At 35.9% G+C, this 16,239-nt stretch overlaps 1 protein-coding gene across 2 annotated transcripts; it reads left to right on the top strand.

The window, feature by feature from the left end:
* The first annotated feature begins 1,764 nt into the window (after nucleotides 1-1,764).
* Nucleotides 1,765-11,782, top strand: LOC135679144 (putative 1-phosphatidylinositol-3-phosphate 5-kinase FAB1C). Of its 2 annotated transcripts, XR_010515168.1 has the most exons (12): nucleotides 1,765-3,011; nucleotides 3,100-3,825; nucleotides 3,926-4,079; nucleotides 4,157-4,501; nucleotides 6,525-7,346; nucleotides 7,437-7,771; nucleotides 7,861-7,987; nucleotides 8,073-8,234; nucleotides 8,355-9,872; nucleotides 9,959-10,216; nucleotides 10,910-11,076; nucleotides 11,232-11,427. XR_010515168.1 is itself a non-coding variant. In XM_065192578.1 (11 exons), exons 1-11 carry the CDS (start codon nucleotides 2,572-2,574, stop codon nucleotides 11,484-11,486), a joined length of 5,142 nt encoding a protein of 1,713 aa, XP_065048650.1. In that variant the 5' UTR covers nucleotides 1,767-2,571; the 3' UTR covers nucleotides 11,487-11,782. The 2 variants fall into 2 exon arrangements, 1 of the variants encoding a protein (XP_065048650.1); XM_065192578.1 differs by lacking the exon at nucleotides 10,910-11,076 and having other exon boundaries at nucleotides 1,767-3,011; nucleotides 11,232-11,782.
* The last annotated feature ends 4,457 nt before the right edge of the window (nucleotides 11,783-16,239 follow it).

Genomic DNA, 16,239 nt, shown 5'->3' with positions numbered 1-16,239 from the left:
TCATCACATGTGTCATCATCCACAGCGATTGATTTCAACTCTCCAATATCAACAGGACGACAACAACACACAAGAATTGCCACACGACAAGAAGGAAGTCACAGTTTGCAACATCCATCTCACAATTTCCCGTGAAGTAAAGCATCCACAGATGTCTTTTTCTGATGAGGTTGATCTTATCATCCAATACACAATTAATCAGCATAATGAAAGATCAATTAAATCTGTTCTACCATTCCAACACGAGGATCCCGCGGCAGACAGTCCGTTTTATCTCGCTTAAACTCCCTCACAAGACTGACTATTCTTCATGGTGAAGGAAATCTTACGCAAGCCTGCATGCATGCACTCGGCCACTTCACGTGGTGGTGAGTCAGGGCGGGGAAAGGGGAGAGGAAAAAGCCGGACTTGCAGCTTGGGGCGGCGCCTCCCCTCCCTCGTCCTCCCCTCCTTCCTCCACTCCACATGGTCAGCAAGTTATGATACTCTCCTCCTTCCGTCTGTAGGCCAAACTCTCCTTTTTCCACAAAGTGGGGGCATGATGGGACCTTGTGGTATCTCCTTGATCAAGGAGCCAAGGAAATGATGGGGCCACGCTGCATCACCATTTCATCTTGGTCTCGTTACTGACATGATTAAAATGATGGAAAGAACAGGTGGTGTAAAGTTGTTGATGAACACATTTGGAAGGATACGAACTGAGATATGAGTGATTCTAATCGTACTTCAGTTGGACAGATAGTGTCATTGACCATAGGATTAAAAGAAGAGAAGGAACAGTTAAAGACGCGAGGAAAGTGAACTTTTTTGCTGAACTTATAATTTGATTTTTAATAATTGTTTGTACATGATTTAAATAGGTTAAACCTAAAAGAACAAAATTAATCAAATAGAAAACTTACCTTCATTTCGACATCATCTATACTTTTCATCACTCCTTTTCTTCTTCTTGGTCTCCATAGTTGCTACTTATATTGTGTATTCTAAAAGCGAAGCAAAGAGATAGCAAAAAGAAAAGAAGAGCAAATATTGGATTATCGAGCGTTTAGAGAATAGTGCTAACAATTAATACACCTTCCGTTGTTACATGTTATTACAAATTGTTCCTTCACAGTCAAACTTTTTTTGGTTGACTTGAAGTTAATGTTTCCCGTGACATTCTAATTAGTCATCAAATCAGAAAATTATATTTAGTATTCTTTCTTTTAATATTGGCTTTTTATTGAGATTTATGTGATAAATATTTTGATCTTTCTTTTTTTTGGGGGCAAAGGATACACAACAAAGATAAGATTGAGACGTCATAAGTGACCATCTGCTAACCTATTTGGTGGTCAATTGAGATGTTGGCTTTTCATTAACTACCAACTAACCTACATTAATTGGCGCAATTGCTTGCGTCATTATGCTGTCGGTTTTGAACTCCATCCTAATAATCATACATACAGTAATTTTAAATTTGATATCATTCTAATAATCATCTTAATATTATAAATAATATTAAAAAATAAAATACTTGGAAAACTCTAATGAGAATTTACGAATCATATTCACTAAACAATACATTTAGACTATCTAAAACCATAAGTTATGACTCACGAATAATCCCCAATCTTGTGTCGTAGTTGACTTGGGACAAGGAACTATTACCACACAAATCAAACTACTTTCCATGTTCTCCTTCAGTGGGTCCAATCGATGGGTTGAGTTCGGGCGCCAATATGTTTCCATCGTCCGTCGTCTTCACACACCTCTGTCTCTTGATCTCTCTCCTACTCATCCTTTCGTCGTTCGTCGTCCTCTCGCTGCGGGGAGGATGAAAGCCCACCAATACCCTCTACTTTCCGCTTAAATATGCTTTTTTTTTTCTTTTCTTTTCAAAGCCCTCGCAGAGCTTTCGGTGTATATAAATTTGCCCCATCGGTCGAGAAAGCATTCCTTCTTCCGTCCACCTTCCACCTGTTTTTAGCCTGCTTGTGTCGCCTCTTCCAAAGGAGAAGAGATTGTCCTCTCCGACGATGGGATTCACCGCCGCTGTAGAGATCAGCTCCCCCGCTGCCGATGCCCTCTTGCTCCTCCCCATTTAGCTCTCTTCCTCTTGCTGGGCCTCCAAAAGTTTGGCCTTCTGCTCTCATGGTCAATGACCCGACCGGGGTCTCTGCAGAGCAATCGGGGATCGGCTGAGTGGGCTGCGGCTCCTTTCTTGGCGTTCTGATTTGGTTTCGGGCGCAAAAAGAAATTGGATTTCGGAGGACTCTGAAATGCGTTGGTGTCCGGTGTTCTAAGCTTCAAGTTGTTTGTACATAATACCACCCGGTTGCCGGTCGGAGAAAATTTTGGTCTCTTCCGGAGGGTGCTGATTTTTCTGCTTTTGATTTTTGTGTTTGGTGTTTGGCTTTGGTTTCTTGGGATTAGAAGAAATCGGAAAGCTTGCCTTTATTTTTTTGGGTGGTGTACGTGTGTTCTCTTCTTGGTTGGAGTTTGCAAGAGATCTTCACAGGAAAGAAGAAATTTCATCGGAGGGAAAGGGAACTGCTAGGTTATTTTTATGATTGCGAGCAGTTTCGGTTTATGGGAGTAGCCAATTACCCAATTCTTGATCTGATACTAAAGGTCAGATCTTGGGTGAGCGTTCTTCCGGACGTCTGGTCGGACACTTTGATGTCGTCCGGCGGTGATCGTGCCATGTGCTGCCAGTGCAGAGACTGCTTGGGGTCGCCGGGTTTCGGGTACCGGTGCCAGAGCTGCGGCCGGGTGGTCTGCCGGAAGTGTGGTTCTGTCGCGAGGTTAGACCGAGCGGAGCAGCAGCGTGTTCTCTGCAAGCTCTGCTTTCGAGGTGACAATGGACCCTGGGAAGCAGCGCAGCAACGTGGCAGCGCGAGCGAAGAAGTTAACCGTTTCGTTTCGCCGAAGTCGCCCCTCTCCAGATCTAGTACTGACAGGCTCGGCCAGTTGGCTGAGTCGCGGCAGTTCTCGTCCCCGCGGCGCCCTCTTCGTTGTTCGACTTACAGGCAATTCCCCCACTTTTTAGATCGTTCTTCTATTCTTCATGATTCGTTCAGTTGGTTCATCTTTTGTGCTGTTTTCTTGTCATTGTAGGAGTTACGAAGATGACGAGGGCGATGATGAGGGGAAGCAGCTTTTCACCCCGATGAGCGTGTTGTCTCAGGATTACTCTGACATAGATTGCATGAGTTCCAGTGCTGGAAATGAGTTGTACAGGTCAGCGAATTCAAGTCCTTTGGACAGCCCTTCTAGGTCTGTTGAGCAAGGATCGGTTAGTCCTCTCTTGAGAAAGTGTGGAATTTCTGATCAAGGTTCTTTGAGCCAGTCAAGAAAATATGGAGCAGATTCTGAGGATTTGTTGGAGAATTCTGGTGATTGCGCTTCGGATAACCTTCGTGGATACATTAATCAAGAAAGTCAAAAGGCTCCACAACACTTTAACTTTGAAAATGATCGTATATTTTACCCTCCTCTCCCCGAGGACAAGCAGGACGACACAGAGACCAGTTTCTTTGGACATACTGACGAGGAGGATGATGTCGAGGAGTCGGACGAACTCTTTAAATCTAGTGAATCCCACAAGGAGGCTTTGAGGAATGCTGTTCATGCACATTTTAGGGCCCTTGTGTCACAGTTATTGAAGGGAGAAGGTGTTCATGCTGGAAATGATTCAGAGAGTCAGGACTGGCTGGAGATAGTATCCTCATTGTCTTGGCAAGCTGCAAATTTTGTCAAACCAGATACTAGCAAGGGAGGTAGCATGGATCCAGGTGATTATGTTAAAGTCAAGTGTATCGCATCAGGAAGTCCAAATGATAGGTATGAATTCTTTAGCTACTTTCTGTAACAGGGTGTTGATGACATGATATCCTAATTTCCTTTATAGTCGAGAAACTAATATGTGATCATTATTTAACAGCGCCCTAGTGAAGGGAGTGGTTTGTACTAAGAATGTAAAGCATAAACGCATGGTGTCGCAGCATAGTAACCCTAGGTTGCTTCTTTTTGGAGGAGCACTGGAGTATCAAAAGGTCCCAAATGAACTGGCATCTATAGGAGCTCTGCTTGAGCAGGTTATAACCGTGGCTTTTGATACTCCGATGGGTCGTCCTTGTCTATATTAGTTTTGACTCAATTTTGACATACACAGGAAACCAATTACATGAAGATGGCTCTTTCTAAGATAGAGGCACTTCGGCCCAATGTGCTTCTTGTTGAAAAAAGTGTTTCCTCATATGCTCAAGAATATCTTTTGGGGAAAAAAGAGATATCTTTAGTGTTAAATGTCAAGAAATCACTTTTAGAGAGGATATCAAGGTGTACTGGTGCTCATATTCTTCCATCCATTGATGGTGTTGCTTCAGCAAAGCTTGGACACTGTGAAATGTTTCGGATAGAAAAAGTGTATGAGGAATTCTCATCTTCCCGACATCCAAAGAAACCCAGTAAAACTTTGATGTTCTTTGAAGGCTGTCCACGGCATCTAGGGTGCACGGTAATGATGAATTTCTTGCACTATCTGGACTCAATGCAGGCATGCAGATTTATCATCTGTTTTATCAGCCAAGGCATCCTCATCTGCTGCATACCTACTTGAATGGACACATCCAAGGGATAATTAATCTGAAAATATTGAAAAAGTTGATCCATCTGATTTAGCTCGTCCATATTCCTTCCTTGTGTAGCCCAAAATTTGTATGCAATGAAGATTAAGGTCTTTTTGACTTTGTCAAGAAGTAGAGGTATAGAGTACACAGTAACATGCACTAAAGCTTGTTGCATTGATGAGTGATCTAGTTACAAACCTAATATTCATGGATAGCTTGTTGCAAGGATGATGTTGATCTAAATATATAACTCTTCCAAAATCCAACATGAAACTACAAACAAAGAACTTGCTAAAATGTCTACTTTAAAGCCTCTAGATAACCTAAATTAGATTTAATCCTGTTCCAGGCTGTAGTGAAAACTAATTGCTTGTATGCTTCCATTGCAAGTCTTAGTTGGTATTTACTATTTTGTGAGCAATTAAGATTGCCGAGCACCATTACTGAAATTAGATTCAACAACTTATTATGATTGGCTACCTGATGGATGTCAAGAATGGGTCTGAATTCCTGTTATATTTAGTTTCAGTCTAAGCATGACCTTGCACCAAACCTAAAAAGTTAGTGTGTCGACAGTTGCACTTATGATTTTGGTTACAGTTTGAGCTAGCAAGGCCTATTTGCAAAGCTCCTTTAGCCAGTAGAACTCTTTTTCTTTTCCTTTTCTCAGTATAATGTGGTATCCCACACCGGCAAAGTTACTTGGGTCAAATACTAAGGCACCACCTCCATGAAAAAATTGGCTTTCAGGCCAGGGCCTCATTCAAAAAATGGAAGGCGTAATTATGGCTTGAAGAACTTGTTTCAACGAAATCTTGTCTTTGAAGAGTTAAATGTATCATCATTGCCAGCATGCTCATCGAAGCTTTTTAGTTGATGTTTATCTATATGCATAATTCTTGTATAAATCATATTAGATACTTGCATTATTTTTCCTTAAAGAGGATATTGGTGAATTGATATTACCTTTCTGGTGTCAACGACTTCTTGCTTCTTTCTAGGGTGGTTTCCCACAGAACTTTCAACTATTTTGAGCTTGAAAATGAGAAGGCTTGGAATAAGAGATGCATCTTTTTAGTATGTTTTTAACTTGCATCACACGTGTAACCTTTAATGTTTGATAGGCCAATTGATGGCAGTCTCTTTCACTTTCTATCATTGCCTGTATATAGCCTTGAGAGGCTGGAGACGCAATGGGTCTGTCGATGCTTGTGTATTTCATTAGGAACTATAACCATAAATAATTCTTCCCTCTCTGTAGTCAGCTTTAATTTTTTTTCTTTTTCTCCATTTCTGCTCAGTATCTAAATTTGCTTCAAGTTTTGCTGGTAGTTATCCCAGCATCATTCTAGCTGCCTATGTAAATGGGACTTTCTTTCTGTTTACAGAGAGGGATGCAACCAGATTTGTATCCCCAATTATTCACATCCTCACCACATTCTAAGGTTTAGAATATTGCCAAAGGATCACTTTTTAAATTTAGATAGTTAAGTTGCAAGCACCCATTTAAGATGCATTTCAACAAGTCTACCTCAAGCTTGCCTCTTTTCTGTCTTTTCTTTAGTAACATTTTTGTGATAGAACAACAGTGACATTGTTTTTGTTCACTATTCACTCTGCTAACTTGATGTCAGTTGGTAAAATAACAGATATTGTTCACAAATGATATCATTCTACATATATGATTGTAAAGATGTAATTTTTTTACATATTGGTGTTTATACAGATTAAATTTTAGGAACTAAATGGCTTTGTGTATCATAAATATTGCCTAAACTTGAAAGTACAAGCTTGGTTTATCTGGTGGTGGTGGTGTGGTACGGTAATACTTGGACATACTCTTATATTTTTGGCATTTTTGTTGCTTTGGAGTTTTTGGTTGCTGCTCTCAACTTAATCTAATTTCTATAGGTCCTTCTAAGGGGGGCATGCCTTGAAGAATTGAAGAAATTAAAGCATGTTGTTCAGTATGCAAGCTTTGCAGCATATCATCTATCACTAGAGACCTCATTCCTTGAAGATGAAGGCGCAATGCTTCCTAAACTTCCTGTAGGGCCTTCAGTTACATTGCCTAAAAAGTTGATAGAAGCTGATGACTTAGTTTCAACAACTTCTAGTTTGGCTGCCCCGAGTGCTTATAGTCATGAGAAAGATGGCTCAAACTGTGAACTTGACACAAAGAGCCTGTCTTTATCCTCAGATATTAAACATTTGGACAAAGATATTTTGGAGCCAAGTTCTGATCTACAGACGCACAGTGATTTTTCTGAACAAACTAACTCTTGTAATACTGATGCCTTTTCTGCTCCGTGTTCTGAGAACAACACAGGCTTAGCTTTTGGATCCATTTCAGATGTTTGTGTTTGTGGGTTAACGGGTTCATACCCTGGATTTTGTTGTAAGCAGCTCACTCCCCTTTCACCTTTACATACTGATATAAGCAATCACCAACGTGAGGTGCTGGAGAAATCAGTTAAAGAAAGAAGCAACTTTGCTAGTGACAGGTTTCTTAGATCAGATGAACATAAAAAATCAGATAGTGCTATCAAGAATGAGGTTCCTGGGGATTACTTTTCCACGGCTGACAATCATCAGAGCATATTGGTTTCTTTATCTAGCACTTGTATAAAAAAAAACAGAGTTTGTGAGCGCTCTCAGCTTTTCCGCATCAAGTTTTATGGTAGTTTTGATAAGCCTTTGGGGAGATATCTTCGTGATGACTTGTTTGACGAGGTATTTTTTTTGTGCCAATGGACCGTGCAACTCTATTCTATGTTCTTTACACATTCTGAACTTTTCTAAATTTTCTTTCATCATCATCAGACAAATTATTGTAAATTCTGTAAAGAGCCAACAGAAGCCCATGTTAGGTGTTATACTCACCAGCAGGGCAGCCTTACTATTATGGTCAGGAGACTTCCTTCGATGGAGTTACCTGGTGAACATGATGGAAGGATTTGGATGTGGCATCGATGCCTCAAGTGTGAAAAAGATGAGGATGGAGTTCCACCAGCTGCACGCAGAGTAATTATGTCAGATGCTGCATGGGGGCTCTCTTTTGGGAAATTCTTGGAGCTTAGCTTTTCAAGTCATGCAACTGCTAACCGTATTGCAACTTGTGGTCACTCTCTACAAAGAGACTGCCTTCGTTTTTATGGGTATTTGATGCTTGATAAGAAAGTTTGAACCAACCTCCAAATGAGTTGACTTCCAATGCAAATTTCAATTTCTTTCTTTTCTTCTGCAGGTTTGGCAGCATGGTTGCGTTCTTTCGCTATTCTCCTGTAGATATTTTATCTGTTTGCTTGCCACCATCACTTCTGGATTTCACTTGCCAGATTCAGCAAGAATGGTTGAGACAGGAGGCAATTTTGGTATTTTGTATTCTTTGCATATAAGTTTATGTGTACATCAAGTTCAAAAGCTTTAGTAATAGATTGTGACTTTTTGCTCCCACAGGTATCCAACAAAATAAATATCTTGCATGGTAAGATATCTGATGTTCTCCATGTGATTGAGAGGAAGATTACGACATTAAAGGATAAACCTTTAGAAGCAAGCATCTATAGACACATTATCAAGCTGAAGGGTTTGTTAAAAATGGAAAGACATGAGTATGATGTAAGTTGCAATGACACTCGTTCTTTAAGTTCTCTTGATTTGAAGTTTTAAGCCTTGTCATGATAAATCTTTTGAGGGCAAATCCATATTGATTAAAGTTTCCCTCTTATGTGGTAACAGCTCTTGCTTCAACCAGTTATGGTGGGGAATATTCAACCCTTTCAGGAAACATTTGATATCTTAGATCTCAATCGGCTGAGACGTGCACTTCTACTTGATTCTTACATATGGGATCGTCGACTCTATTCATTAGACTTGTTGTCCAAAGAAAAAAGTTGTACCATAATTGATTCACGACTTACGAATTTTTCACCTCAAACCAATCTGAGAGAACAGAGGGAAGAAATACCTAGGAAAGGTAGAACATTTGAGGACTTAGCTGGATATGTTACTGCAAAGTCATCGCCCCTTTTAGGAACTGATAAATCAAGTTTTTCAAAGCAGCATGAAGAACTTAGCTTCCAGGTTTTGGAGTGTAATACAAACATGGTTGAAACTGACTTGTCCATTGAGGACTGTTCAAGCTCAGCAGGTTTTAACTCTGTGTTTGTTCAATATGATGACTGGGATGATACATCAATCTCTGGTGAGTCTAATCTCTCAGACAAAATTGATTTGGCATGGAGTGGTTCAGGTCAGTTAGTGATGGATCAACCGAAAGGTAGTTCAGAAGCTGATGCATTAGTAATTTTGATGGATTCTCCATGCTACAGGAAGGTGAAATCCCCATTAAGAGTATATTCATTTGACTCTGCTTTAAGGTTCCGTAAAAGAATACACGGTGGTTTTCTTCCTGCTTCATTGCATATACCTTCAGTAAAATCATTTGATTCCTCTGGCGATCTTGCAAGCATGGTAAGGGACCCAATTACAAGCATGAGAAGAGCTTACTCACAAAATTCTCCTAGGTTAGTTCAGAGATTGGATGATCTTCTCAATCACAAACCTGTACATATCTCACCAGTGTTGGAAAAGATGACTGACAGGGCACGGTTACTTCTACCTCAAAATGCTCTTGATGATATTGTTATTGCAGTTTATGATGATGAGCCCACCAGCATAATATCGTATGCTATGGCTTCCCAAGAGTATAGTGACTGCATAACATCTAGTTTGGATGAAATTGAGGACTTCAGTATGGTGGGAAAAAAAAGTGTTGGAAATTATGGTAGCAACAACAATGTTGGTACAAGATTAGCAGCTCAACAACCAAAATTTCAGTCTCATTCTCATGTTGGACATGATGAACCTCAACTATCTCAGATGAACCTATTAGATACGAAAGAAACACATTTCAAAATTTCTTTTGAGGATGAGTATTCAATTCCTTCAGACAAGGCAAAGTTTTCTGTTATATGCTACTTTGCAAAGCAGTTTCATGCATTTCGGAAGATATGCTGCCCAAGTGAATTTGATTATATACGTTCCTTAAGCCGCTGCAAGAGATGGAGTGCACAAGGTGGTAAAAGCAATGTTTACTTTGCCAAGTCATTGGATGAAAGATTCATAATTAAGCAGGTCACCAAAACAGAGTTAGATTCATTTGAGGAGTTTGCTCCACAATACTTCAAGTATTTGACGCAATCCATAACTTCTGGTTGTCCCACCTGCCTTGCTAAAGTCCTTGGTATTTATCAGGTCACAGACTGCCACCATCATACTTTAGTTTGCAAACATATAATGTAAAAGCATCACTGTAATGATTTGTCTCTTATATGTATCAGGTGACTGTCAAACACACAAAAGGCGGGAGGGAAATGAAAATGGATGTTATGGTAATGGAGAACCTCTTTTTTAAGAGGAATATTTCAAGAGTTTATGATCTCAAAGGTTCTCTACGCTCCCGTTATAACCCTGATACTTCGGGAAACAACACAGTTCTACTAGATTTGAATCTGTTAGAGACAAAACCAATATTTCTGGGAAGCAAGGCAAAGAGAAGTTTGGAGCGGGCTGTATGGAACGATACTTATTTTCTCACAGTAAGAAATCTATTTCATTTTGATTCTGATAACTAAATTGTTTACTATGTTTTATTTCTTAATATGAATACCTATCAAATTTCAAATTTCTTACTATTTAATGTGAATTGGATAATTTGATCATGCCTATTCGAACTTTCAGAACATATCTCTGGCTGGCTTTCACTGAGAAAAAAAAAGGAAAGAAAATCAAATTTCAAAAATTGGTGTGCCTTCGTTGATGCTCATTTGACACTTGTGCCTTTTTTTTTCCTCCAAGTTACTGGAAATACCTTGGATTTTACCTGCTATATTTGACCCTTTAATGGACTACACATTGGAGTCATTTGTTTTTCATTTGATTTAATTACTCCAAACACTTATTAGGTAGCATAGTCATATCTTATCTTTAGTAATTATTTATTATTCATGGGCTTGTTAGGTTTTTTAATGTATGTTGTTAGTTTGTGCGGTCATCTTACTCATCATAACTAGATGTATGGTTGTATTTGAATTCATGATACAACCATTTCTAAACCTTAACCAATGATAACAAGTTAACTCACAAATCTAAAAGACTTTGTTTTGCTCTGGTAATCCAAGGGCAATGAACAACATGATGATGTGGAAGGCAGGAGGTAAGATATTTTCTTTGTTATATGGCGTTGCAGGTTTCCCTTTGAAATCTTTCCTTAGAAATAAATGCTGTTGCAGCATGTTTAAAGCAGGTCATGAGCAAGTTCGTTAGCTCGAAGGGTTACCAATGCCTATACAATCTCATAGCTAAATGTTTCAGAATAACTAGCATAGTCATATGAGTTAAAGGGGGCCAATCATCTTCCAGCATGTAACAGTGGGATAACCCTGCAACTTGAACAATGGTATACATGTAAATTATTCTGCTTTCTTTCCAAAGATCAATGCTTGTGGGCTTCTTTAGTTTATGAGCATAAATTTCTGTTCATCATAGTTAGAAGTCCCAACAACATAAGAAGATGCTTCCCTTTTTTATTTACTTGAAATCTCTTTTTTGCAGTGTGTTGATGTCATGGACTACTCATTGCTGGTTGGCATTGATGAGATGCAAAAGGAGCTAGTTATAGGAATTATAGACTTCATGCGGCAATATACATGGGACAAGCAACTTGAAACATGGGTAAAAGCTTCCGGCATCCTTGGTGGCCCGAAAAATGCAACTCCAACTGTAATTTCTCCAGATCAGTACAAGAAAAGGTTCAGGAAAGCCATGTCAAATTACTTCCTCACTGTCCCTGACCAATGGCTCTTTTGAGTCCTTTCTCCAGCTGCAAGATACTTTTTCACGCATTGTTTCTATAGAATTAGAGTTGAAGATATCATCGCAAGTTATTCTACAAAGATGAGAGTAGTCATCTCATCGCACTGTAGATCATCAACGTATTCAATTGCTCTACTCGTATCATGCTTTTGATTTGGAGATGTTGGACCGAATCGTCTGGGCCTCAAGCATAATCTTGGTATGCCTAGATGCTAACTTGGAGCTTGATCCCTCACATTCTTGTAGTTCATTTTTATACTCAAAAAGTGTAAATTCATTAAGTTTCTTCATCGTCCCTGATTATGCTGACATACTCGCGAGCTTATAACATGCATAAAGCATCATGACTTGCAAACTTAGGAGCAGAAAGTGTCATAACCGGGAGTGTTGAAAGCGACTCTGGTTTTGGATGGCAGCTTGAAAGTTTTATCTTGCAATGAGGCAAAATTGAGTGTTCACTTCATCAAATGTAACGAGTGAAACAGAGATTTTCTCATTGCTTTCCCAACTACATTTCCTTTGTGTGTCTGTTTTGATTCAGTATTCTCTGCTAGGCATATCGGGTCTTTTCTTTTTGTTCCAAAGTTCCTTAAAGAGGATGTGTGCAGTCAAATAGTTCTTGAATTAGTAAAATCGAACCTTGTGGTTGTGTTTTTTTCTTCACTGTTTTATGTAAACTGTGAGCTGAAGTCACACAGGAAAAGAACATTTTCTTTCTGCACACTAATAATTTCGATCAGAAATATAGTACAATGATAAGATTGTTTGTTAGTATTTGATTGTCTAATGATCCCACGTGAACGCCTTTATTCAAAATCTCAAAAATCTTTTTGAATTTGAGAAATTTCCTTTCGGTTTGACAATTCACAATGGTATAGGTTTAAGCAAAGGATATTTTTACAAACAAAGGATATTATATATATATATATATATATGTTTAAAATGATAATATTTTTTTTGTATTGATTCTATAAATTATCTCGATAATGAGAAGTCCTCTATGATTTATATCTCTATTAACGGGAGGGATAATTTATAAACAAAATATCAAGTAATATATTATAGAATTATTAACAATAGAAGTTGATTTTGTGAAGGTTACTAATCAAGAGTTATGACTGAAAAATTTTATTATAAGATTTGGCATGATCAAACTAAATTATTAAGTCATTAAAAATACTTTGTGCTATATCGTAGTATCTTTTTTTCTAAAAATAATAAATACTATTGTAACTCTATGTATTATGATATAAAGTACTTGATGGTAAAAGAAAAGAGTCTTAAAATAACTCATGTCAATTAATAATTTAAGTTTTATTATAGTGATTATTGATCAATTCACATATGACTTATAGCAAGTTCTTGTTATCTTTGAGTGTTGCATTTTAGGAACGTAACATACCTCAGGGTGATGTATGGAGAGTCGAATTCATTGAGCTTATTGAAATTCTTATTAATTATGATATATATTCTCGATTTTTTTTAATATTGTTGAAAACTTTTGGTATATCTTATAAAATTTTATGAAGGTTAGATTCTCACAAGTTTTGATAATGAGCAACATGGCCGTAAATTCGTTAGCTCTTCAGATTGGATAAACTACATTAAATATGAGAGCAAGATTTGAAAACTTTGGTTTGTTTGGAGTCGAAGAACATCGATGTTTATAGCTCTTTATCTATAATACAGTCATGTTTATTTTGGTCTGTGAAAAAAATATTACAAATGAATATAATAAAAGTTTCACATGACTTAGGTATTATCGGCTAATTTTATAATATATAGTCTTTATTTTTTTAGGAATGGTAATACGGAGGTTGCTAAGTATAACCCCTATTATATATAGTCTATAGTCTTTTATTTTGCAATGATCCTCTTTCCATCTTTGTTGAATTAATGAAAAATATAACCCCTATTATAATTAATTCAATCTATCTATTTTCTAAAGTCTAATAAGAAGGATTGATGTTTGTAATTTACTAAGTATATATTTCTAATTTATATTATTTATCGAGTGATTGTTGATATATTTACTTGTGGAATCTCGAGTTAAATATTTTTTTATTCATTATTTTTTTTACAAAAATCCTTAAGGGATCATAAAATTTTTGAAGAGATTGATCATTTAGATACCACACAATTTAAGTAAATTTAATTAAATCTATGATATATGATTATGGAACCCAAACGAAATCATTAAGTGGCTTAAATAAATTTGATTCCAACTCAATACAAATCACGTTTTGTACACATATAGTATCACAATATATTATATTGATTGCCACATCCTTCTCATCTGTTGTCTGATCTCTGTGATCGCTATTTCACTGAACTCCTCCATCATTAATTATGAGTTGCCCCACATGAGCATTTTTTTAGTGGTACAACCTTAGCAATCAATTTCAAAGTTGCATGCTTTAAGGTTTTCATTCTGTTTTATTACAGCATAAATACAGGAGAAAAAGAAAAACAAAACAAAACAAAAAGACGATGACAAGTAATGAATCATTATAACTAATTACAGTATATAGATTTAGTTTCAAGTTGCTAAAATATGGAAAAGATAATACATTTTCACAAATAATTTGAGATGTTTCACATACCTTCCACCGACGTGAAACCCATTTGGATGAGAGTAAATTACTAACGGGTGCTTTATCCATGCCAAGCCGTGTCAAATGTGCAGTCCTTCGTTTATTACTCATCTTCGTTGGCTTTTCGATCTTAACATATATATATATATATATATATATATATATATATATATATATATATATATATATATATATATATATATATATATATATATATATATATATATATATATATATATATATATATATATATATATATATATATATATATATATAATTTAAAATTATATATAAATATTTATAATTTTGAAAGAGAAGAAATTTGTAGGTAAGTAAAAGTTCATAAAATCAAAATAAATCCATCATAATTGAAGACATAATCAAGATTAATATAATTTAAAGAAATCATAAACCTAAAAATTGTAAAGCCCGAAGACTTTTTACATATGTCAAAAGTGTAAAGAGAACCTCTATATGAACTTTTTATATATGTCAAAAGTGTAAAAATTATTAACATGTAAATTTTAGAATTAGATTGATTTTGTGATTGAAGATGAACAATAGAAAGTTGTAATTTATGACTCAAATTAAGAGTTTTTCAAATTGTACGTGAATGATTAAATCAAGCACATGAGTAATTATTATAAATAGTTCGAAAAAAGCTATGAAGCTTCCAAAATCACTATATATTATGATAGTTTAGGTTTTACCCTTTTTTTCTTTTTACAAAGTTTAATTTAAAGGAGAATATAAGTTAAGAGTTAGATATCTCCTTTATTATCCTCTCCTTTCTAAATTATTTTGGTTCCACCAAAATTTCACCTCAAAAGAATTATTTCCTAACATGGAACCAAAACATTGTCCCAAAATTTTATTATCATGGATTTCCCAAACTATTTCAATTTGCATCACGGATTTCTAAAGGTCTAATTCTTTAGTTTAATCACTCATTCATGAGATCACATTCCCATATCTACTTGTCACCTAATCTCTTATCATACTTGGAACATAGCTAGTAAACAATAAATCTAAGTTAAATCACATTAATGGAGTGGATATATTTTCCCTAGAAATTATCTCTTGTTTCATTTTAAAATTTCTTTAGCATAAACTAAAATATCATATGAAGAAAAAAAAATTATTTTTTAGTAGGAATATTGCATGAATGATAGGTTATGACTTCCCCCATAGTAGAGCATGAATAAGTTTGTTCAAGAAATATAGGCATATGTATAGAGTGAAGATAAATTTTAAATATGAAGCCTAATTCATCAAATAATAAAAGAAAAAACATTGAAAACATCTTTCTCAGAGAGAAAAACATTAAATCTAGCAAATGGTGTAAATATATTAAGGGGAGACAATAGATTAAGAGAATAAGAGAAAGATATTAATGCTAGAGGAAAAAACATCTTTTGCTATAAAGAATCCTAAGGATCTAAGCTAGTTTACGTACTTTGAAAACATCTTGAATTGAGATTACAAGACATCATAGTAAAATCAAAGTATTGTGTGAGAAAGGAGAAATTTTTGTGATGGGTTGATTTTTATCCAACCAAGTTTATGGAAAAGGATCCTACATTTATTAAAATCCTCAATTATCTTCATAATCCTATGAAATTAAGGTAAATAATATCTTCTTTAGGAACTCGAATTAACAATCCCAATTATTATACTTTCACTCAATTAGTTAATCAGAGATTAATCCTTAAATATCTTCATAATCTATGAAGAAAGGGAGAAATCATATATAAGTATAATAATGTATTACTAGTCCAAGATTAAACAAAATAAGAAAAAAAAATCAAGGCAAAAGTAAAAAAAACAAAAAAAATGTTATATTGAACTTAAAGATTTTAAACTACTTATAGGCTTAAGCTCTATAGGTCTAAACACTTAAGACTTGAATGAATTTACACGTATAAATATCATCTATTTATAGGTGTAGAATAACAATTTAAACTAGGAGATCCTATCTCTATAACTCTATCTAATCAACTTATGTAAAAGATAAAATATAAGAATCTTAAAATCCTCCAAAAGATAATATTTTAAATCTTAATATTACCTCTTGAAAGTATACTTTCATAGATAAGTCTTGACTTATTTTGAAAATCTTCAAATGATCTTCTAAAAAGAGATTTGATAAAGAT

This window comes from Musa acuminata, chromosome BXJ1-7, assembly GCF_036884655.1.
Source record: "Musa acuminata AAA Group cultivar baxijiao chromosome BXJ1-7, Cavendish_Baxijiao_AAA, whole genome shotgun sequence".
In the NCBI taxonomy this organism is placed as follows: domain Eukaryota; kingdom Viridiplantae; phylum Streptophyta; class Magnoliopsida; order Zingiberales; family Musaceae; genus Musa; species Musa acuminata.
This window is presented reverse-complemented; position numbering and strand designations above follow the sequence as displayed.